The sequence below is a fragment of the Mobula hypostoma genome, chromosome 27 (genome assembly GCF_963921235.1).
Source record: "Mobula hypostoma chromosome 27, sMobHyp1.1, whole genome shotgun sequence".
NCBI lineage: Eukaryota > Metazoa > Chordata > Chondrichthyes > Myliobatiformes > Myliobatidae > Mobula > Mobula hypostoma.
The window spans coordinates 2,585,481-2,609,760 of NC_086123.1; the positions used below are offsets into that span (position 1 = coordinate 2,585,481).

The 24,280-nt window shown below is 41.2% G+C and overlaps 1 protein-coding gene across 6 annotated transcripts in view; it reads right to left on the reverse strand.

Moving 5' to 3' along the window:
* ccdc117 (coiled-coil domain containing 117) overlaps positions 1–24,280 on the reverse strand; it is a 110,116-nt gene that overhangs the window by 55,571 nt on the left and 30,265 nt on the right. For 2 of the 6 annotated variants that reach the window (XM_063034188.1, XM_063034186.1), the window contains exons 1-4: positions 17,517–17,652; positions 16,999–17,171; positions 10,020–10,372; positions 6,871–6,924 (exon numbers count right to left, since the gene is read on the reverse strand). In XM_063034188.1, the coding sequence (XP_062890258.1) occupies positions 6,871–6,924; positions 10,020–10,324 (359 nt within the window). In that variant the 5' untranslated portion in view covers positions 10,325–10,372; positions 16,999–17,171; positions 17,517–17,652. Of the gene's footprint in view, positions 1–6,870; positions 6,925–10,019; positions 10,373–16,998; positions 17,349–17,516; positions 17,683–24,280 lie in introns of those variants that run through there. The other 4 variants (XM_063034189.1, XM_063034191.1, XM_063034187.1 and 1 more) reach the window with 4 other exon arrangements.

The window sequence follows — 24,280 nt, forward strand, 5'->3', positions numbered from 1 at the left end:
AGTTATATTTTTCCCAAAGTGATTCCAAACATCCTGGGATTGGCCATGTTTGTGCTTTCATCTAGATCTATAGCAGACATGATCTCAATGGCTCTCCACTCAGCCTTGGATCACCTGAACAATGCAAATACCCATGTCAGGATGCTGTTTATTGACTACAGACAGCTCAGCATTTAACACCATCATCCCTACAGTCCTGATCAAAAAGCTACAGAACTTAAGCCTCTATACCTCCCTCTGCAACTGGATTCTCCACTTCCTAACCGGAAGACCACAATCTGTGCAGATTGGAAATAACATCTCCACCTCACTGACAATTAACACGGGCGCTCCACAGGGATGTATGCTTAGCCTACTGCTCTACTCTCTCTACACCCACGGCTGTATGGCTGGGCATAGCTCAAACAGTGTCTACATATTTGCTGATGATACAATCATTGTTGGCAGAATTTCAGATGGTGACGAAAGGGCGTGCAGGAACGAGATATACCAGTTTGTTGAGCGGTGTTACCGCAACAACCTTGCACTCAGCATCAGCAAGACCAAAGAGCTGATTGTGGATTGCAGGAAGGGTAAGATGAGGGAACACACACCAATCCTCAGAAGTGGAGAGAGTGAGCAATTTCAAGTTCCTGAGTGTCAATATCTCCGAGGACTTAACCTGGATGCAACACATTTGTGCAGCTATAAAGAAAATAAGACAGTGGCTATATTCATTAGGAGTTTGAAGAGATTTGGTTTCTGAATTAAAACACTCAAAAACGTCTACAAATGTACCTGTGGAGAGCATTCTGACTGGCTGCATCACTGTCTGGTATGGGCGAGGGGCTACTTACTGTACAAGATCAAAATAAGTTGCAGAAACTTGTAAAATTATTCAACTCTATCATGGGTACCAGCCTCCACAGTATCCAAGACATCTTCCAGGATTGGTGGCTTAGGAAGGCTGCATCCATAATTAAGGATCTCCACAATCCAGGACATGCCCTCTTCTCACTATTGCTGTCAGGAAGGAGGTACAGAAGCCTGAAGGCACCACTCAGTGATCAGGGACAGCTTCTTCCCCTCTGCCATCCAAATTCTAAATGGACATTTAACCCATAAACATCACCTTACCTCTTTTTACTTCTGTTATTTTGCACTACTTAAAACTTACCTATTTAATAGACATACAGATATACTTAATGTAACTCAGTTTTTTCCCTCTATTTATCATGTATTTTATTGTATTGCTGCCCTAAACTTAACAAATTTCAGGATGCATGTTGGCGATATTAAATCTGATTCATATAGAAAGCAATTATTTCAATCCCAAAATGCTGGAGGGGGAGGGGGGAAATAAACATTTTGCATTCAAATTTCCTGGCATATATCCCCCTCATTCATCACAACTTACTTCCCTTCTAGCTTTGAATCAACAGCAAACTTAGATGCAATTCCACTATCACTGATGCAGGTTATAAATATCTGAGGACCACACATTGATTTCTGCGGCACCCCTATTAATTATAACCTGTCAATGTGAAAAAGTGTATTCTTCACTCTTTACCCACAGAAAAAAAATTTAATCTCCATGTAAATTTTTACTTCAGCACTTCTCCCCCCAAGAATAATTTAACAGTCAGATAACTTACTCATTTCTCCCAAACTTTGCATACTACAGCAATCCTAACACATGCACAGTGATACATAACCATGCCCATCTGATTTAGCAGCAAGTATACTAAATTGCTAGATGCAAGCATGCATGTTTCACATCACAATAGTGACATAAAACTAATGCCAGTTGTCTCAGCATGCAAATACATAGGAATTTAAACCTGTCCTTACCAATCACAACCTATATATGCATCATTTAAGTCTTCAGTTCTGTACAATGTCAACTGGCCCCAAAATCCCTTCTGCAGAAATACTATTTCCATCCTAGAATCTTACCCAGATCTTGAAGAATGTCAGCAAATTAAATGTAAAAATGCAGTCACTTTAAACTACGTTCAAGACCCAAACTTTAAATTTCAACTCCAAAAATCCATTAACGCCCAGAATGTCTTCACAGTATTAATAGGTCAATGCACAAAAGGTGAATGCATCCATGCAACCCACACAACCAACCACGTGACAAACCACTGGACTTGCCATTATTTGAATGAGGAAATTAGCAAAATGACACAAGCTCTTCCCAAAGTCCTTTTGTTGGTAATAAGGTGAAATGTAGGTTTTAAATTTATCCTCATAAGCAACACCTCTGACTCTCAATACAGGAGCCCCTGAAGGCTGCGTACTGAGTCCTCTCCTTCACTCCCTGTATACCCATGACTGTATCACCACCCACAGCTCCAAACTGCTAATTAAATTTGCCAATAATACTACATTGATTGGCCTTATCTCAAACAATAACTAAGTGGGCCTACAGGGAAGATGTCATCCCTCTGACGCAGTGGTGTCAAGAAAACAACCTCTCTCTCAAACTCGCATAAACAAAGGAGCTGGTTGTGGATTACAGGAGGAATGGAGAAGGGCTAACCCCTATTGACATTAATGGATTTGGGGTTGAGAGGGTAAACAGCTTCAAGTTCCTCGGCATCCATATCACTGAGGACTTCATGTGGTCTGTACACACCAGCTGTGTGGGTGAAAAAGGCATAACAGCACCTCTTTCACTTCAGATGGTTGAGCAAGTTTGGTATAGGCCCCCAAATCTCAAGAACTTTATCAGTCAGTCAGTCAGTGGGTGCCGTCCCGAATCCGGGGTTGGCGGCTATGCACTTCCATCTTCTTCAATCTCGCGACAGTACCGAGTACAGCCTCTCCGTCAGTTTGTTCTCGCTGGCCACCTTGGCACCGCCCGCCGCCGCCCCTGCCGAACTCGAGCCCGAGGCCGTGTTGGCCTCCAGCCACAGCCGCTTCTTCAAGCTCGGCCCTTCCCTAGGCAGAGGCCTTGGGCAGGTCCAGGCACATGGTGCAGCACCCAAGTTCATCATGTCTCTTCTAAGTGCATAGCATACATTTCATAGATATCTGGTGAGGCTTTAATCTCTTCCACGGAAGATAGCCGTTGGCTCACAAGGAGCTCATCTGCCCTTTGTCAGGTCTTGTTTTTTTTAGTCCTGCTGGGCGTCCTCACACTCTCCTCACCAGACTAAGTAGAGTGGGGGAGCCGGCCCAAGACGCTGACCACTCGACCACAGCCCCCGCCCGAGGGCCAGGCACCCACCTCCCGCCAAATCTCTCCAAGCGTCCAGCACCCAACCGAAAACCATGGTCGAGCAGCCGGCGACCAAACTGGAAGAACTTTATACTGGGGCACAATTGAGAGCATCGTGATTGGCTGCATCACTGCCTGGTATGGGAACTGTACCTCCCTTAATCACAGGACTCTGCAGAGAGTGGTGCGGACAGCCCAGCGCATCTGTAGTTGTGAACTTCCCATGATTCAGGACATTTACAAGGACAGGTGTGTAAAAAGGGCCCATAGGATCATTTGGGACCCAAGTCATCCCAACCACAATCTATTCCAGCTGCTACTATCTGGGAAGCGGTACCACAGCATAAAAGCCAGGACCAGCAGGCTCCAGGATAGCTTCTTCCACCAGGCCATCAGACTGATAAACTCACGCTGATCTGAGTGTACTCTACATTACATTGACCGTTCTATTTATAATAAATTATTATAATAAGTACTATGATTCCACACGGCACATTTACATGGATAAGTAACAAAGATTTTTACTCATGTATGTGAGGGATGTAAGAAATAAAATCAATTCAATTCAACCAGCATTAACAGCAACAGATCAATTAAGTAAACAAAAGACACTCAGCCAGAAACTACTCAAACACTAGAACAATGCATTTGCCTTAGTTGATATTACTAGTTCAGAAAATTAGGGCAATTTGCAGAATAAAAAGACATGCCATTCCTTTGCCGCACCATATCCCCAGATTCTAATGTATGTAATGACATAGGATCGGAAGGTGCAGAATCTTTATGGGTTGAGCTAAGAAATTGCAGGGGTAAAAGGACGCTGATAGCAGTTATACACAGGCCTCCAAACAGCTGCAGTGATGTGGACTACAAATTACAACAGGAAATAGAAGAGGCTTGTCAGAAGGGCAGTATTATGATCATTGTGGGGGATTTTAACATGCAAGTGGTTTGGGAAAATCAGGTCGGCACTGGATCTCAAGAGAGAGAATTTGTAGAATGTCTGCGAGATGGCTTTTTAGAACAGCTTATGGTTGAGCCCACTAGGGGATCGGCTGTACTGGATTGGGTATTGTGTAATGAACCGGAGGTGATTAGGGAGATTGAGGTGAAGGAACCCTTAGGAGGCAGTGATCATAACATGATTGGGTTCACTGTGAAATTTGAATAGGAGAAGCCGAAATCTGATGTGTCGGTATTTCAGTGGAGTAAAGGAAATTATAGTAGCATGAGAGAGGAACTGGCCAAAGTTGACTGGAAAGGGACGCTGGCGGGAAGGATGGCAGAGCAGCAGTGGCTGGAGTTTATGCGAGAAGTCAGGAAGGTGCAAGACAGGTATATCCCAAAAAAGAAGAAATTTTCGAATGGAAAAAGGATGCAACCGTGGCTGACAAGAGAAGTCAAAGCCAAAGTTAAAGCAAAGGAGAGGGCATACAAGGAAGCAAAAATAAGTGAGAAGACAAAGGATTGGAAAGTTTTTAAAAGCTTACAAAAGGAAACTAAGAAGGTCATTAAGAGGGAAAAGATGAACTATGAAAGGAAGTTAGCAAATAATATCAAAGAGGATACTAAAAGCTTTTTCAAGTATATAAAGAGTAAAAGACAGGTGAGAGTAGATATAGGACCGATAGAAAATGATGCTGGAGAAATTGTAATGGGAGATAAGGAGATGGCGGAGGAACTGAACGAGTATTTTGCATCAGTCTTCACTGAGGAAGACATCAGCAGTATACTGGACACTCAAGGGTGGCAGGGAAGAGAAGTGTGCACAGTCACAATTACGACAGAGAAAGTACTCAGGAAGCTGAATAGTCTAAGGGTAGATAAATCTCCTGGACCAGATGGAATGCACCCTCGTGTTCTGAAGGAAGTAGCTGTGGAGATTGTGGAGGCATTAGCGATGATCTTTCAAAAGTTGATAGATTCTGGCATGGTTCCGGAGGACTGCAAGATTGCAAATGTCACTCCACTATTTAAGAAGGGGGCAAGGAAGCAAAAAGGAAATTATAGACCTGTTAGTTTGACATCGGTGGTTGGGAGTTTGTTGAAGTCGATTGTCAAGGATGAGGTTACGGAGTACCTGGAGGCATATGACATGATAGGCAGAACTCAGCATGGTTTCCTTAAAAGAAAATCCTGCCTGACAAACCTATTGCAATTTTTTGAGGAAATTACAAGTAGGCTAGACAAGAGAGATGCAGTGGATGTTGTATATTTGGATTTTCAGAAGGCCTTTGATGAGGTGCCACACATGAGGCTACTTAACAAGATAAGAGCCCATGGAATTACGGGAAAGTTACCTATGTGGATAGGGCATTGGCTGATTGGCAGGAAACAGAGAGTGGGAATAAAGGGATCCTATTCTGGTTGGCTGCTGGTTACCAGTGTTGTTCCACAGAGGTCCGTGTTGGGGCCGCTTCTTTTTACATTGTACATCAACAATTTGGATTATGGAATAGATGGCTTTGTGGCTAAGTTTGCTGATAATACAAAGATAGTGGAGGGGCCGGTAGTGCTGAGGAAACAGAGAGTCTGCAGAGAGACTTGGATAGATTGGAAGAATGAGCAAAGAAGTGGCAAATGAAATACAATGTTGGAAAGTGTACGGTTATGCACTTTGGCAGAAGAAATAAAGGGGCAGACTATTATTTAAATGGGGAGAGAATTCAAAGTTCTGAGATGCAGTGGGACTTGGGAGTCCTCGTGCAGGATACCCTTAAGGTTAACTTCCAGGTTGAGTCGGTGGTGAAGAAGGCGAATGCAATGTTGGCACTCATTTCTAGAGGAATAGAGTATAGGAGCAGGGATGTGATGTTGAGGCTCTATAAGGCGCTGGTGAGACCTCACTTGGAGTACTGTGGGCAGTTTTGGTCTCCTTATTTAAGAAAGGATGTGCTGACTTTGGAGAGGGTACAGAGAAGATTCACTAGAATGATCCCGGGAATGAGAAGGTTAACATATGAGGAACGTTTGTCCGCTCTTGGACTGTATACCTTGGAGTTTAGAAGAATGAGGGGGGACCTCATAGAAACATTTCGAATGTTGAAAGGCATGGACAGAGTGGATGCGGCAAAGTTGTTTCCCATGATGGGGGAGTCTAGTACAAGAGGGCATGACTTAAGGATTGAACGGCACCCATTCAGAACAGAGATGCAAAGAAATTTTTTTAGCCAGAGAGTGGTGAATCTATGGAATTTGTTGCCATGGGCGGCAGTGGAGGCCAAGTCATTGGGTGTATTTAAGGCAGAAATTGATAGGTACCTGAGTAGCCAGGGCATCAAAGGTTATGGTGAGAAGGCGGGGGAGTAGAACTAAATGGGAGAACGGATCAGCTCATGATAAAAAGGCGGAGCAGACTCAATGGGCCGAATGGCCGACTTCTGCTCCTTTGTCTTATGGTCTCTTTTCAATTGTCAGTTTTTCTCTCTACATTTAAATCATCCAATTTGTTTCTATTGAGCAAAGTTCAGCTGTTGATCATAATGTTTGAGGTCTTGGATGAAGACATAGTCATCACTATAGCAGAAGTTCAATATTCCAACTATTTATAAAGCCATAATAGAACAAATTCAATGGTGAGCATGAACACCAAACATCCCATTTCAACTATTTTTCCAAAATTCTAGTATCATAGCAAAAGAACAGGGCCCTACAATTTTACTTACTCATCTTCCTCATGCTCCCGCTTATGCTTCCTCCTGGAAAAAAACTCATTCCTCCTGTTTAAAAATGAGAAATCAATGTTAGTTGAAAGAGGAAATTTTTACAACAGTAATTATTTATTGATTTGTCACTTTGACTAAAAACTACACCGAAGTCATTCTACCTGCTTAAGAAAGTGATTTTTCTATAAAACTGTAGCGTGATGTTGTAGAATTCCTTTAGACTCCGAAGTGCCATTGGTAATCCAAGTCCTGAAGAACCTCCAAAACACTTGGTTTTGGAATACAGGCATATCACTTTTCTTTGACAGCATAAACGTAATGCTGAAGATTTCACTTTAGACAGACACCATTTTTAATTAATGGACAATGGTCACTATGCAGTGCATTACATCTGCTGTGTGTGCTTTTACAACCCAAGGAGCACTGTAGGTAAAAATGGTATCTCTAAGCAAGAGACTGGGGCAAACACAGCCACATAATGCAGACATACAGACATCATAAAGAGTGTCATGAGGGGTCACTGAGCCCAGTGACACAGTAATATTCAGAGTCTACATATTACAAAGTGTTTACTTACTGGCTTCTGTTAGCACTGTAGGAAAAGAGGATATTGTGCTAACACAGTAGTTAAATGACCAAACTAGTAACTCTAAAGGTCTAGATTAATGGATCTGAAAAAAATTCAGTAAATATCAAATTGAAAGAGATTAGACTTAGTAATAATGCTCATAAAACTTGCAGATTGTCATGATAACTCATCTGGTTCACTGGCAATTGGCTGAAGAACCATTTCTCAGGAGGTCAGTTGTAGTCCAGTACCTCATTCATTATGAATCTACATTTCATGTGAGGACATTTACTACCTTGCCCCAGTTTGGCCTATACAGGATTCTGGATTCACAACAATAGAGATGACTCTTAATATGCCCATTGAAAGTACTACAGTTCAGAGGCAATTAGGAATGAACAATAAATACTAGCTCTGCTAATGAATAAGTCCACATCCTGAAATAAAATGGAAAATTTCTCTCTTATTCTAGGCCACTTTCATCTCAGTTTAATGGTAACAATTCAAGATTTCCATAACAACTGAATGAACCATTCTGAGCAAATCAAAGTACCACAGGGGCTAAAGTAAAGCACTTATAAATCTGATGTCTTATATGTATTTCACTCTGCAGTCTACCTTTATTGGTATAAGCTACCTCAACCAACTCTGCTATCCAGAAAGATCCTCCATTTTACCCTCTTTCCCATATTCGAGAAAATCTGCAGATGCTGGAATCCAAAGCAACACACACAAAATGCTGCAGGAACTCAGCAGATCAGGCAGCATCTATGGAAAAGAGTAAGCAGTTAACGTTTCGGGCAGATTCCCTTCTTTTGTGTTTTCATTTTCCTAGATCTCGTATCATCACTCCTCTGTTCTGAAGGTCTCTGAAGTACAATATGAATTGGCAATCTCTTTAGTATTCCGTGGTTTGGAGTTTATTTTCTGGCATCAATTGAAAAATGCCTCAGAAAATTTAGTCATATTAACACTGTGCTATAATCAGCAAGCACTGTTGCACTGCAGTGAATTCAAACTAGTAGCACAGGCATGCCATGCTCAGCTGAGATCTAGTTTAGGAATTTTCTCCTACAGTTGAGAAAATGCTAATTACTTTTAATAAGGATTCATGGGTAGAAGAGCCACACCTGAAAGATGCACTAGAGGACAACTGACAATCAGTGAAATTGTCATTCAGCATATCAGTGCTTTGAAGAGCATTGAGCTGGGATAGAAAGAGAATAAATATAGGCCGTTGCAACACTGCACATAATCCCCAGGCATTGAAAAGAGAAACATAATTAACATAAACACTGGTACTGAGGAATGATCTTCAACCCAAAACGTTAACCCTGCTTCTCTTCCCACAGCCTGACCTGTTGAGAATTTCCTATATTTTCTGTTTCTATATAACTTAATTAAAATACTGGAGCTGATGTGCTAGAGATTAATTTAGAACTCACTCTTGCAATCACAGCAGAAAGGGGTCATATGATCTGCCAGACTACCACATAAACCCAACAAGCACACAAATATCTTCTACTGAAGAGTCAGTTCCTTTTCCTCAACGCAAGCTACATTTGACTCAAGTCATGTTGTTCGATTGACTATTAATGGATAGTGAAAATACATGAAAAATATATAGTGTTAGCACTAATCTCTATCACAATAAAGCACAAACAAAAATTCACATACTGTAAATACCAAAGCAATGGGATCATAAAGTATCCAAGCCCTCCATAAGTGACAAAAATTTAAGTAATCACAAAATGTATCATCTGAAGAAATGCCCATGATTATAACATGAATCTTCGCAACCCTTTCAACTCAGTTAAGTATAACAACTGTATCAATCAAGCATAGAACTTGAATCTCATGTATCTCAAATGCAAGAGAAAGCTCCCAGTGGAATGAATCCCGAATAACCAAGAAACATTTACTCATACAAGGAAGAAGTTATATATCAAATAGTCCTATTATAACCTCTCTGCTTAGATTCAGACTACATAACAGGTGTTATCCGATTTTCTATCTGTAAAGAATTCTTCGTATCTTCACGAATTTAAAGTACTTATTAACTATCACTATGTATTTTTTTTAGAAAAAGAAACACAGCAAAAACTGCATTAAGGAAGCAATGAGTCAACACTGAAGTTCAAAACAGTCAAATGCTAAAATTGAAGATATTCTTGTTTGAAAATCCTGGGGTGTTCATTTGGGTCTCTAGGAAAAATATATTCATCCAAATTAAAATTTTACTGTTTCTTTTTATGCCTTTTGCATTCCCTCACTACATACTGAGTTAACAGGAAAAATTCTTCATTGAGCTCTATCATTATAATAGCCCTGAGCAAGTCAATGCAAGTGAGATATTAGAATCCAATAGCATTAGATACAGGATCAATGTGCAGAAGTATTAAAGCAACCTAACAATTTTTTTTAATTGCCCTCTGTAGTTGTATAACCTTCTCACTGGATCTAACAGACAACTAGAGGGCAATTTTTAAAAATTGCAACACAGAAGATACACAATCTTTATTTATTGCCAAGCAGAACCATCTTTTATTCAGAAACAGAGATGGAGATTCTTCATACTCACATAGGCATGTGCTTAAGTTCATTTGCAGTAGTTCTCGTTCCATTTAAAGGATTACATACTGGAGTCTCCACAGTAATATCCATATTTTCATTTATACCTTCTGCTTGCCGAAATCCACTTCCATTCAGTTGTAAATTGGGATCACAATGCTCTGATATGAAACAATCTGACTGCTGCTTTGCATTCTGGATGTGCGCTGCCATATGCGATGTATTTCTCCCATATACTTCCAGTTCAGATGTCTGACACAGCTGTCTGCCAGAAGGTGCCAATGAGTTGTAACAGAGACTGTGTGCCATCACCATAGCAAGCAATCCACTCTGAAGTTCAGATATTTAAATAAATGCCAGTTCCTGTAAAAAACAAAATTACTTCATCAGAAGAATAAACAATGATGCTTTTTGTAGGCAAGACTCAGCCAGAATAGCTAGATCATACACATGAAGAAAATAAGGTGCTGATTTAATTAAGCCATTACAGAATCATCAGTTCATTTTCATTGTTGTCTTTATAGCACTACCACAAGAATATACTGGAGCCCAAATAATGAGTGTGATACTTTACAGAACAGCTTATAAAATCTATACCATTAGATTCATTTTAATTCTACTCCAGCTTTGATGACTACATTGTTTACTCAAGCAATTTCCGTGTTTTTTTTTACACACTCGTTCCCACTATACCAGGTAGAATTCTACCTTCTTGAGTACATTCCAAGTATTTCACCTCCAGGGACCCAATACACAAGTACAAGGAATTGACATACCAATGGCATCACACATATCACAATGTATTAGATGTACCTTCACCTAGCATGTATTACTGACAACTCTAAACCACTTACAATCAACAGGATTTGACCCATAAAACTGCTGCTCAGACTTAGATTAGGTAAAATATGAACACAAAAAAGGGAGAAGCAACTTATTTGACCACCAGAGATTGTTTTGTCATTTAACAAATTCAGTATTAATTCTTAAATTTAACAGCATTCTGCAAAGTGTCATAAATCTCTGATTCTTTTGGGACTCCAAAATTAATCAGCCCTGGATGCAATCAACAACCAAGCATATAAAGATTGATAAGCAATCCAAAAATATACAATATACAAAAATCAGAAATTCCTCCAATACAGCATCTATCCATAGATTATACATTCTCATACTAGAATTGTTAGCCATCTTAGATACCTCTCAGCATACACTCTGTCAAGCATTAAGCTTTGGTTTTCAAAAGGATCACCTGTTTCTAAACTCCAGACTAGAAACACATCCCACTTCTTCACTCTTCTGACAAGTGCCTCTATCCAGCAATTAAATAAATAAGCCTTTATTATACTAGTTCCAAGTAAGCCAAAAAAGATCTTAATAGGTACCAATGAATCAAAAATGCCATTTAATTACGAATCTAGTCATTTGCTTCTGTTCAATCGTTGGCCTGGCCTCTTGCTTTGAAATATCATTCACTAGGTGTGATATCAAGACAGAAGCTAAACAATTAATACAGGTAATTTATCAAAGCACTGTAGAACTGAAACAAATCTGTCACTTATTAAAAAAAGATCACCAACTATTTGCCTTCCTGACTACTTGCTGTAGCTGCACATTTCTTGTAAAAGATCAACAAAATCTCTCTGAAAACCAACGTTTTCATATTTGAAGATTATTGTTTTTCTACTCTTCCTACCAGAATGAAGGCAACTGTCATCTTCTCATCAGCTCTTGTTGGTCTTTTGTTAGATTCATGTTCTCCTCAGCTTAATTTTTCACCAGATTCTGCATCAGCAAACTTGGGTGTAGCATATTTATCACTATACATTAAAAAAATTAATGTATGCTCAGCTATTTATAACGTAATCATATTTTAGGACATGGGTGTTGTTTATTCCTCATCCTATCTGCCCTTGAAATTTCAGGATTTAGACAGCAATGAAACAGGAATTCCTTGCTGTAGTGCTCCTATGCACCTGTTGTGCTCGTCTTTCTTAGCAGCAAAGGCTGTGGGTATGAAAGGTGCCATTAGAGTAGTACATGTAAATAAGTTGATGGTATGCATTATAACCATGTTGGTGGTGAGAGAAGTAACTGCTTAAGGGAACCAAGAGATGATAACCCACTGGGCTGCTTTGGCCTGGATGGTTTTGAGGATAGTGTTGTCTGAGCGACAAGGAAGTGTATTGTGATGTACTACAGAGCAACTCTGAGCAACCCTCAAGTTCAACAGTTGGGATATCAAATGAATTAAGCCAAAAACTAATACCATAACAACTCCTGCTGAGTAAATGCTGAAAAGGATAACAAGATTAAACTAAAGAATTCAACCTTGCACTACTACCATATGGCCTGATTCTTTAGTTAGTTGGCTTTACACAAGATAATACTTCAAGTAAGCTACTTTAATACAGCACTATCCCAACCATTTATTTGCACATCATTGGAACTTGATCAGATTCCCACATTCTTTATTCACAGCAATTCAACTTGTGACCTGATATCTTAGATCCACAGTATTTGTTACCATAGTGCAAGCTGCTATTATGAGGAGTTAACTGTTAAACAACACTTAATTTTTCCATTGGAATTGGTTTATTATCACGTGTACCAAGGTGTCGTGAGAAGCTTGTCTTACATACTGTTCATAAAGGTCAAATCACAGAAAGCAGGATAAAGTGCAACAGATACAGAGAAAATGCAGTGCAAGCAGGCAATCAAATACAAGAACATCAGTGAAACAATTCATGTTCAGGTCAGACTTCCTAGTCACAGAGATGGCAGCCAATTTATGCTCATTACACCCTGCTCTTGACACCCAATCCATACTTGAATATTCGATAATTTATCATTTTGGACCAACTAATACAGCATAAACCTCTTAGGTTTTATTAATTGCTCTAACATTTACTACCTTGACTTGCACTTAAAGAATAGCTCAAAGTGTGAGAGCCGGCTGCACATGTTCATTATAAGGCAACTAATCATTTACCCAGTTGAGGGGTCTAATTGTAAACACAAGAGATTATGCAGATGTTGTTAACCCAGAGCAACATAGTCAAAATGCTGGAGAAACTCAACAGGTCAGGCAGCATTTATGGAGAGGAATAAAGAGATGATATTTTGGGCCAAGACCCTTCTTCAAGACCTGATGAAGGGTCTCATCATAATTTTACCAAAAGTTATAAAGGAAATTTGTGCCAGAGGGTTAAGAGTGCAATTTCACCCTGACTGCCTCTTTAAATGAGCACAGAAAGGTGTCAACAGAAAACTATAGGGATTTGTCTTGTTTCTGCTACGGACAAGTTTCTGGTTTCCACAAACAGTTAAAAATGAATAGCAAGCACTTATGACAATCAGAACTGAACAGAGTACCTTGATCACACTCTCCCCACTAGTTCCACCTATCATCATTCGCTCCCCATCTAGTTCCCCGATCACCTCCTTACTAGTAATCTTTCCTCATTCCTCTCAGCACTGATGCAAGGTCTTGCGCCAAAATATCAATTTACACCTTTTGCTGAATGAACAAGTTCTTCCAACATTTATTTATATTCTACATCCCAGAATCTGCAGCCACTTTTGTCTTCTATCCACAACACTCTTCCTTTCTAAATATTGCACAAAGCTTCTTTTCCCAAGTCTTGCCAGTATACTTTACTGACCTCCTGTATGTACATGAAATCTCAAGTACTTTTTAAATTTGTGAATAATCTCATGCTTGCTTCTATCAAAGTGCATTGTCCACAGTTTTGCCCATTCACTTTATTTATTACTATCTTTTTAGTTTAGTACTTCTGCATACAGTTATTACAGGAATCATGTTATCTCACTGGCAAATGTATGTTTCTACTCTATCATCTAAATCACTAATAGGCAGAGTGTTGAAGCTACAAGATAGACTCCATTATAACACCATGCTCACATCTTGACAATATTTCTATCTCATTGGCACCTCACCAATTTCCCCTCTGGCTCAATTTCAATTTCATGAGCTTGAACTTCAAATGAAAACAAAAGCGCATGTCTCTGGGGAGGTGTAAAGATGAGACGGTGAATGAAATTTGAGATCAAGATTTAAGAGGTGCTGCTCCCTACTCTCATACAGAACTTGAATACTTCTTCATATTTGCTACCTCCTTTCAGCCTGGTTTCATTTTCAAAATCTAGATCTGGCACTTTCCTTTCTCAACCTTACCATGAGCATTTCAAATGGTTAGCAAACACACAGCTATCTTGTAGAAACCCCCTCCCATCCTGCACTCTGTAAGAACTCATTCTTTTCTCCAACTCTACTGCATTTTTTAAAATTATGCTAGTTATCAAACAATGCTTCAGATATCTTTTCCTCAACAATATTCCCGCTTTATGTTTGGGCAGCCCACATCATATCATCTGCATTCTTCATTTCAGAGATGCTGAATTAAATTGGGAAACACAAAGCTCAAGATCACCCTTGCCAACAAAGGCTTGTACTTTGCAAAGCAGTCACCCAATCATTTGGTTTCTTTGGAACACCGAATGAAGTAAACTGACAGAAGTGCAAGTAAGTCACAACTTCAAGAGGTAAAAGGACAGTTACTTCATCTCCTCCAGATGCTTTGCAAAGTACAATAAGGGGAATGGTTGGTGGAGATAGAAAAGCAGACCAAGAATTTACAAATGAAATAGTCTCTATCAAATATGGAGGTGTAGTGAACAGTGAGGAAGGTTTTCAAAGCTTGCAGAGGGATTTGGACCAGCTGGAAAAATACGCTGAAAAATGGCAGGTGGAGTTTAACACAGACAAGTGTGAGGTTTTGCACTTTGGAAGGACAAACCAAGGTAGAACATACAAAGTAAATGGTAGGGCACTGAGGAGTGCAATACAACAGAAGGATCTGAGAATACAGATACAAACTTCCCTAAGAGTGGCGTCACAGGTAGATAGGGTCGTACAGAGAGCTTTTGGTACATTGGCCTTTTTAAATCAAAGTATTGAGTATAAGAGTTGGAATGTTATGGTGAGGTTGTATAAGGCATTGTTGAGGCCAAATTTGAAGTATTGTGTACAGTTTTGGTCACCAAATTACAGGAAGGATATAAATAAGGTTGAAAGAGTGCAGAGAAGGTTTACAAGGATGTTGCCAGGACTTGAGAAACTGAGTTACAGAGAAAGGTTGAATAGGTTAGGACTTTATTCTCTGGAGCGTAGAAGAATGAGGGGAGATTTGATAGAGGTATATAAAATTATGATGGGTATAGATAGAATGAATGCAAGCAGGCTTTTTCCACTGAGGCTAGGGGAAAAAAAACCAGAGGACATGGGTTAAGGGTTAAGGGTGAAGGGGGAAAAGTTTAAAGGGAACATTAGGGGTGGCTTCTTCATACAGAGAGTGGTGGGAGTGTGGAATGAGCTGCCAGATGAAGTGGTAAATGCGGACTCACTTTTAACATTTAAGAAAAACTTGGACAGGTACATGGGTGAGAGGTGTATGGAGGGATATGGTCCAGGTGCAGGTCAGTGGAACTAGGCAGAAAAATGGTTCAGCACAGCCAAGAAGGGCCAAAAGGCCTGTTTCTGTGCTGTAATGTTCTATGGTTCTAAGGAAAGGGAAGATGAATACAGCTGATGGTGGAACCTGTGAAGGATGATACGTTGACTGGTCACCTCTTTTTTTTTTAAAATGACATGACGCACATCGTGGATTTTTCAACTCCTACATTCCACTGTCTGTTCACATCCCCTTAACTACTCCTCCAGATCTCTTCCTCTTTGCCTCCATTAACTAGGTGATGTCTAACAGATTATCAGTAAGTGATTCTAACCATTCCATCAAAGATTCCTATTATCCGACCTATCTCTTCCCTACCATACCTGCAACTTAACACTAACATACTTTCTCTTTCGCATTTCTGAAAAAAAGGTCTTCAATGTGAAACATTAACTGTATCTCTTTCCACAGATACTGCTTGAATTGTTGAATATTCCCAGCAATAAGCAACCATTTATTTGTATTTTAAATGCAGTGTTCTGCAACACTGTATGCTCACAATATGGTCTCTCTAAATTAGAGAAACCAAATTACAATTGAATTACTGTATGAAAAGCATTTGTTCAGTCCATAAAGGTGGACAGTTTGCCTGTGATTTTAATTCTCCAACCCACTCCAATTTGTCTTTGGCCTCCTACATTTTTCCAGTGGAGCTTAAAGCTCAAGGGAAAGCACACATCTTCAAACCAGGTATACTGCAGCCTTGAGTCCCATACTTACAGTTTATTTTCTCCCTTACTTCTGAAATTATAGATTTCATTTGTCTGTATACAGCTCTACATAAAAGTTTGCTACAAGTATTTAAGGCTTAATTTACCCATCATGGTAAGACAGAATTTAATTTACTCAATCATTATTGGTCTCTATCCCAAAAACAAACTTTTTACCCTTTGTTGCTTTGTTGTTCCCCCCCCCCCCGGAACTTGTTTCATTGCTAACTTCTCAGTTCTGTTGACATGATTTACGTCAATCACATTTCCCTCCATAAATGCTGCCCGAGCATTTCCAGCATTTTCTCTTCTTCATCACCGATGCATGCATGGCTTAAGTTAGCTCTTACCGTGTAACCTTAATCAAATGTTACTCTCTTGACGTTCCAATTGGATATCACTTTAAAAGTTAAAGCCAGATTCTGCACACAATCGCTGGAGTGGAGTGTTACGTTTTATGCATTACATGTAACAGAGATATCAATGTTTACGAAATACCTTTTAAGCAAGAGCTTAAAATACTGCAAAAAAAAAGCAACTACGGTTCTCAAATAGAACTGGATACTTTTGATCGCACGCCCACTACCCCGCCTTCGTAGCCTGACGTCTTCTGGAAATTTCTTTAAATTGATGTAAACTATCAATTCTATGCCCACTCTCAAGGGAAACGATCCTATTCTCTCTCCTCCAGTCGCTGTATTCTATAATTAATTTCTCCCACAGATGATCATCAATTCTCACTAACCTAAATCGTGCAACAAACCATCCAAGTTACAGGAGACGCCACAACGGTTCTGTCCTTCCAGCCAGAGCGGCGACCACACACTCAGTGCCTCGTCAGGTCCGAGCCTTCGGAGCGGAGCCGGATTGTAAACATTAAGTCCGTCACGGGGGAACGGGAACGGGAGTGCCGGCGGGCTGGGGAAGAGAAAGAAGACAAAAGCGTGCACCCGAGCAGCGTGCACGGCTGAGTGAGGGGCATGGCTCAGGGCTGCCTTGGTAAACATCATCAGTGGAAATGTCATAAACACAGCACATGATCGTGTTTATTGATGACACGCAGCACCGGGAGGCTAGTCACGCACACAGGCGAGGGCGGAGACCACCCCCCCCAACCCCCTCCCCCGACGCCCGCCCCTCCCCCCGGGGGCGCACGGCTGTCAATCGACCCCGCTCGCTCGCGCAGGTCACAACCGACAGTCAATACAAACACCTCCCCCTCCCCCCCCCAACGCCACAGACACGGAAACCGCCGGCGCTTACGGGAAGCAACGCTGAGGTTTTTTTTTATTTATTCCGCCTCCAAGCCCACGGTCCCGTTCACCCGCGCGTCCGTTTCTCGGCTGTCGGTTATCGCCACCTTCCGCTTCAACTCACACACTCGGCCGGCTCGTCCGCGGAATTTTCCCAAGCGCACGCTGCGATTGGCTGCCGGGCCGCGGTTGAGCATGCGCGTTTTTGCGAGGACGAAAGGGGCAGAGGTGGCGATCGCCACCTTTGTTGGGGGCGGACCGGCGGTGGAGGAGGCAGGTTGCCTCGATTCTTCTTGTCATCCGTGTCGTCAATGCAATTGGTCTTTTGTTCCCTGATCCGGATCTTTTCACGTTCAAGTTTATTGCCATTCAACCATTCATTTGTATACAGCAAAATGAAATAAACCGTTTCTCAGGAACCAAGGTTCAAGTTGCCATTTATGTCAGAGGAAAGATGTGAACCCAAAACACTACCACAATAACACAAGTTAATCAGCTTCTTTTAATAAATTTGGTGATTCCATAGTTGTATTTTTAAACATGTCTAAATCACAAAGCAATAATGTTATCAACACAGTTAAAGTCATTGCAAAACAATCAAACATATTTTATCAGCACACACAAAATGCTGAAGGAACTCAGCAGGCCAGGCAGCATCTATGGAAAAGAGTACAGTCGACATTTTGGACTGAGACCCTTCAGCAGGATTGGAGAAAGAAAGATGAGGAATACTATCGTTAATTTGGAAACTTCTGGACATTTCTCCACTGTTCAATTGCATCAACATATTAAACCAGTGTGTTGGGTTTTCCTCCTGGTGAAAATACTAGTTTACTGATATCACTTAAAATCTGCCTGGACAGGATTCGCAAAGTTCACGTGAAAAATTTGCAGCTGCAGGGAAAGGCAACAAAACAAGACCTTCTCAGTAGAATTGCATTGGGCAATTCTGGCATGTCAAAATAACAACAGAAACTTAAGTGGTTAGGAGAGAGTGGATGAATTGGGACTGGATGTCAGTTCAGGAAGCACTCAAAGACAGGGAAGCAGCTCCAGTCCTTGGTCAGAATGTGAGTAGAGAGATCAAAACAAGTTTGCAGATGGGTCCAGATTAGGTAGGCATCTTGGTCACCATGGACAAGTAGGGATAAGGATGAAGGACCAAATCTACTTACTAATATATCTCATTTTTTTACCAGCCATCTGTGTGGCAGGACCTACATGCTATAATGAGCTACAAAACTAAGATACGCAGCATCACTGACGATATCACATCCCTTCCCGATAAGATCAGACTTCCAGAGAAAGGACCCATGGAAAGTATCTGGCTTGGATGATGTTCCTGACCACGTCCTTATATCCATGCAGGAGGGGTATTTGCATACATCTTTACCCTCTCCCTGCTTCAGTCTGAGGTTCCCATCTGCTTCAGGAAAGGGAGTGGTATTATGCTCCTGTTTATATCAACGATGTTGAGACTGAAAGCTTCAAGTTCCTACACGTGAACACCACCAAAAACCTGTTGTGATCCAACCATGCAGATGACAAGGCAAAGAAATCTCATCACTGCCTGTACATCCTCAGGACACTAAAATAAATTTGCCATGTCGCTGTTGGCCCTTACTAATTTTTATCAATGCACCATAGGGAGTATCATGTTTGAGTGCATCATGGCTTGGTATGGCAATCACCTTGCCCATGACTGCAAGAAACTGCAGAGAGCTGTTGCCATACACGTCACAGAAACCAGCTGTCCCTCCATGGATTATGTCTATACTTCTCACTGCCTCGGTGAAGCAGCCAACATAATTAAAGATGCCATCCACCCCACCTCACTCTTCTCCCCTCTCCTACTGGGTGGAGGACACGAAAGCCTGAAAGAACATACCACACAGCTTCTGCCTCACTCTAATAAGATCATTGAATAGTTCTCTAGTACAATAAGACTCTTGAACTCACAATCTATCTTGTTATAATCATGGATCTTATTGTCTACCTCCACTGCACTTTCTCTGTAGCTTTTACACTTTATTCCGCATATTTCCAAGTGTGGTCCAACTAGAGTTTTATAGAGCTGCAACGTTGCCTCATAGCTCTTGAACTCAATCACCCAACTAATGAAGACCAACACACCATAATCCTTCTTAATAATCCTATTAATTTGTGAGGAAACTTTGAGGGATATATGGAAGTGGACCTCAAGTTTCCTCTGTTCCTCCACACTGCTATTAACTCTGTATTCTACTTTCAAATTCAAACATCCAAAGTGAATCACTTCACACTTTTCTGGGTTGAACTCCATTTGCCACTTCTCAGCCCAGCTCTGCATCTGTCAATGTCCTGTTGCATCCTACAACAACCCTCCACACTGTCTTCAACTCCATATGCTTTCATGTCATCAGCAAATTTCCTAATCCACCCTTCCACATCCTTATCCAAGAAATTATAAAAATCACTAAGTGCAGGAGTCCCAAAACATAACCCTGCAGAACTTCACTGGTCCCTGGTACTGCCAGGGATTGTATTATAAAGCACAGGTTCTCTTAATTGTACACAACAATACTTCCCAGCCAACCCATTGCCATTGCCAATTATAACAGATTATTTATGTCATTGAGAAGTATCTTAAAGAATCTGCAGCATTCTTTCATTCTCCAGAAGACCACTGTTCCACAAGCTACTGAAAGATATTCCAGAAATGCTTATTGCCACATACAAGAATTAATTTTGCAGTGTATTGTCTCTGTCAGTGGACATGAAATCATAGTGATGCCCTCATACAATATGAAAGAGTGCTGACATGTTATACAACCCAATGTTACAACAACGTTAAGACTTGGATCTGGTCTAATTTAACAACAAGTCAACAGCAGACATCATTTCGTTGGCACTTACCTCAACCCTGGAATATCTGGACAAAGAAATACATACATCAGGGTGCTTTTCATTGACTACAGCTTGGCATTCGATACTATCATCCTCTCAAATCTAATCAATAAACTTCAAGATCTATGCCTCAAGATTCAAGATCTTTTCATGTCATTTCCTATACACAAGTGTAAGGAGATTGAAGTAATTGTTACTCCGGATCTGATGCAGCCCAAAAAAAACCCCCACAAAGATATAGAACACAATAACAATGATAAAAACATAGAATAAATATAAATAGATAAGGTAGCTTTTGTACATAGATTGATTGTATATCCATAAAGTGGAACTAGGTTGTACATAAGGTGACTGACTGGAAATAACAAAGTAGTTGTGGGGTTGTTGATCAGCCTCACTGCTTGGGAAAAGTAAATATTTTTGAGTCTGGTGGTCCTGGCAGAGATACTACGTAGTCTCCTCACTGATGGGAGTTCATGAGCAGAGTGGGATCCATCATGATGTTACTGGCCCTGTTCGGGCACCTTTCTGTATATGTGTCCTTAATGGTGAGTGTGCTGGTGCCAGGAATGCATTGGGTCATTTTGATTACCCATTGTAGAGCCTTCCCATCCACCAGAGTGCAGTTTCCGTACCAAGCAGTAATGCAAACTGTTAGGATGCTCTTTACTGCGCATCTGTAAAATAACATGAGTATAGATATGCAAAGTCTAGCTCTCTTAACCCTCCTCAGAAAATAAAAGCATTGGTGAACTTTCTTGGCTGCGTAGGATATGCTCTGGGACCGTGAGAGGTTGTGTGCGGTGTACGTTCCCAGGAGATTGGAACTGCTTGCAGCTTTCACTGCTATGCTGCCGATGTAAAGGGGTATGAGTTCTTCTGAAGTTAATAACCATCTCCTTTTGCTTGCTGACGTTAAGCAAGAGGCTATTTGCCTGGCAGCTGACTACAAGCTCTTCTACCTCCTCTCCGTAGGCCGTCTGATTTTTGTTGGTGATGAGTCCCACCACTGTCATCTCATTGGCAAACTTGATAATGTGATTGCTTGGGTGTTTGGTTGTGCAGTCATGTGTGAGCAGGGTGTAAAACAATGGACTCAGCGTACAGAGCTGGGGGGAACCCCTGCTGAGAGTGATGGGGAGGGACGAGTGGTTGTGCATGTCTGAAGTCTGTTCATTAGGAAGTCCAACACCCAATTGCATAGTGGTGTAATTAGACCGAGGAGCAGGAATATGTTCACAAAGGTCTGTGGAACAAGAGTGTTGAAATCCAGAAACAGCACTCTGACATAAGTGCCCTTGTTTTCTAGACATGACAGGGCCAGGTGGATGACAGATGCTATGGCATCTGTTGTAGAGCAGTTCTGTTAGTAAGCATATTCATGAGTGTCCAATGTGTCAGGAGTAGAGTTTCTGATGTGCTCCATTGTCCGCAGTTCAAAGCACTTCACAATGATTGGTGTCAGTGCCACTCGGCAGTACCTCCTTATGCAACTGGATCCTCGATTTCCTCACTTGCAGACTTCAGTCATTCTGGATTGGCTCTCCTCCTCCACAATCTCCACCAGCACAGGAGCACCACAGGCCGTGTGTTTAGCTCCCTGCTCAACTCGTTTTATATTTATGACTGATGCTAAGCACAGCTCCAATGCCATATTTAAGTTTGCTGATGACAGCACTGTCGTTGGCCAAATCAAAAGTGGTGACAAATCAGCATATATAACAACATAACAATTACAGCACGGAAACAGGCCATCTTGGCCCAGATTGAAAATCTGGTTGAGTGGTGCCACAACAATCTCTCACTCAACGTCAGCGGGCCATGGAACTGATTATGGACTTCAGGAAGAGGAAATCGGAGGTCCATGAGCCCGTCCTCATCAGGGGATCAGAGATACAGAAGGAACAACTCCAAATTCCTTGGTATTATCTTGTCAAACGACCTGTCCTGGGCTGAGCACGTAAACGTCATTACGAGAAAAAGCACGGCAGCGCTTCTATTTTCTTGGAAGTTTGTGAAGACTTGGCATGTCATCTAAAACTTCAACAATCTTCTATAGATGTATGGTGGAGAGTATATTGACTGGCTGCATCATGGCCTGGTATGGATGCACCAAAAGTCCTTGAATAGTGGATACAGCTCCACCCATCACGGGTAAAGCCCTCCTCACCACTGAGCACATCTACATGGAACACTGTCGCAGGAAACGCAACATCCATCATCTGGGACCCTCACCACCCAGCCCATGCCCTCCTTTTGCTGCTGCCACCAGGAAGGAGGTACCAGAGCCTCAGGACTCATATCACCAGGTTCAGGAACAGTTATTCCCCTCAAACATCAGGCTCTTGAACCAGAAGGGATAACTTCACTCAACTTCACCCACACCATCACTGAACTTTTCCCCACTGAACTTTTCCCACAAGCTACGGACTTGGTTTCCATGACTCTTTCTCTCATGTTCTCGATTTTTTTTGCTTCTTTACTATTTTTACTTCCGTTTTACTTTTTTCTTGTATTTTCACAGTTTGTTGACTTTTTGCAGATTGGTTGTTCATCCTTCTTGTTGTCTGTGGTCTTCCACTGATTCTATTGTATTTCTTGTATTTCCTGTGAACACCCACAAGAAAATGAATCTTGGGGTTGTGTATGGTGACACATATGTATTTTGATAATAAATTTACTTTGAACTTTGGGGGGAAGAATCAGTCTGCTACCTTCTGGTGGTTGTTGAAATTGTCAGGCTATAATTACATCACATATTGGAATCAGACTGGCTGTCACTTTGCAGAGAGGTCACTCTTCTTATAGCAAGCAATTCACTTCATTAAGCATTTGTACAAATTACAATCGCCCATGTACCTGAAGAGGCTTTCAGCCAACTGGTAATTGTTGTGTCAATAGTATAAGTGATGGCTGATAAGATATGACATAAAGTAGTCTTTAATTCTCTACTAGACTCAAAATCAAAAGCAATGAGAAACACTGATTCTTTCAGTTACAGAATGCAGCTTTATTAAATGCAAATAACTTCAGAGGCCAGATCTTAAGGCATTGAACTTTTTTTTCAATGTTCCAATTTGGTGGTTGTTCCTGAGAGACACACATAGAGAAGTATTTGCACAAGCAGGCGAGAGACTTGAATCCAATGTCCATTGAGGCTGATTAGAAGCTTTATTTGTCACATGTGCATTAAAACATACAGTGAACGGCATCATTTGTGTCAATGACCAACACAGTTGATGGGGGCTTCTGGCACCAACTTAACATGCCTACAATTCACTAACCCAATCTGTACAGTTTTAGAATGTAGGAGGAAACCTGTGCACCCGGAAGAAACCCAGGGAGAACGTACAAACTCCTTACAGACAGCAGCAGAACTGTACCTGAGTCACTGGTGCTATAATGCAGTTATTGTAACTGCTACTCTACTGTGCCTCCTGATGCAGTTTAAAGGCAATCGTTCAATGGCGACGCGAATAACACTAACACCTGAATATTTCTGATCATCCTCAGAGGAGGGTTTGACTTTTTATAACTGTTAGGGATTGTTCTTGAGATATGAAATTATGGACAGCATAATTATAAGACCACAAAACATAGAAGCAGGATTAGGATATTTGGCCCATTGAATCTGCTCCGCCATTCCATCATGGCAGATTTATTATCCCTCTCAACCCCATTCTCCTGCCTTCTCCCTTTGACGCCCTGACTAATCAAGAACCTATCAACCTCTGCTTTAAATATACCCAATGACTTGGCTTCCACAGCCGTCTGTGGAAATGTTTGGGGAGTTTGGATGATCTCTTAGTTTTTGTGTGGGGGAGGAGTTGGGGGGTTTGAGGTTTTGCGAGTTTTTGTTTCTTTTCGTGCAAGAGGGGAATTGATGTC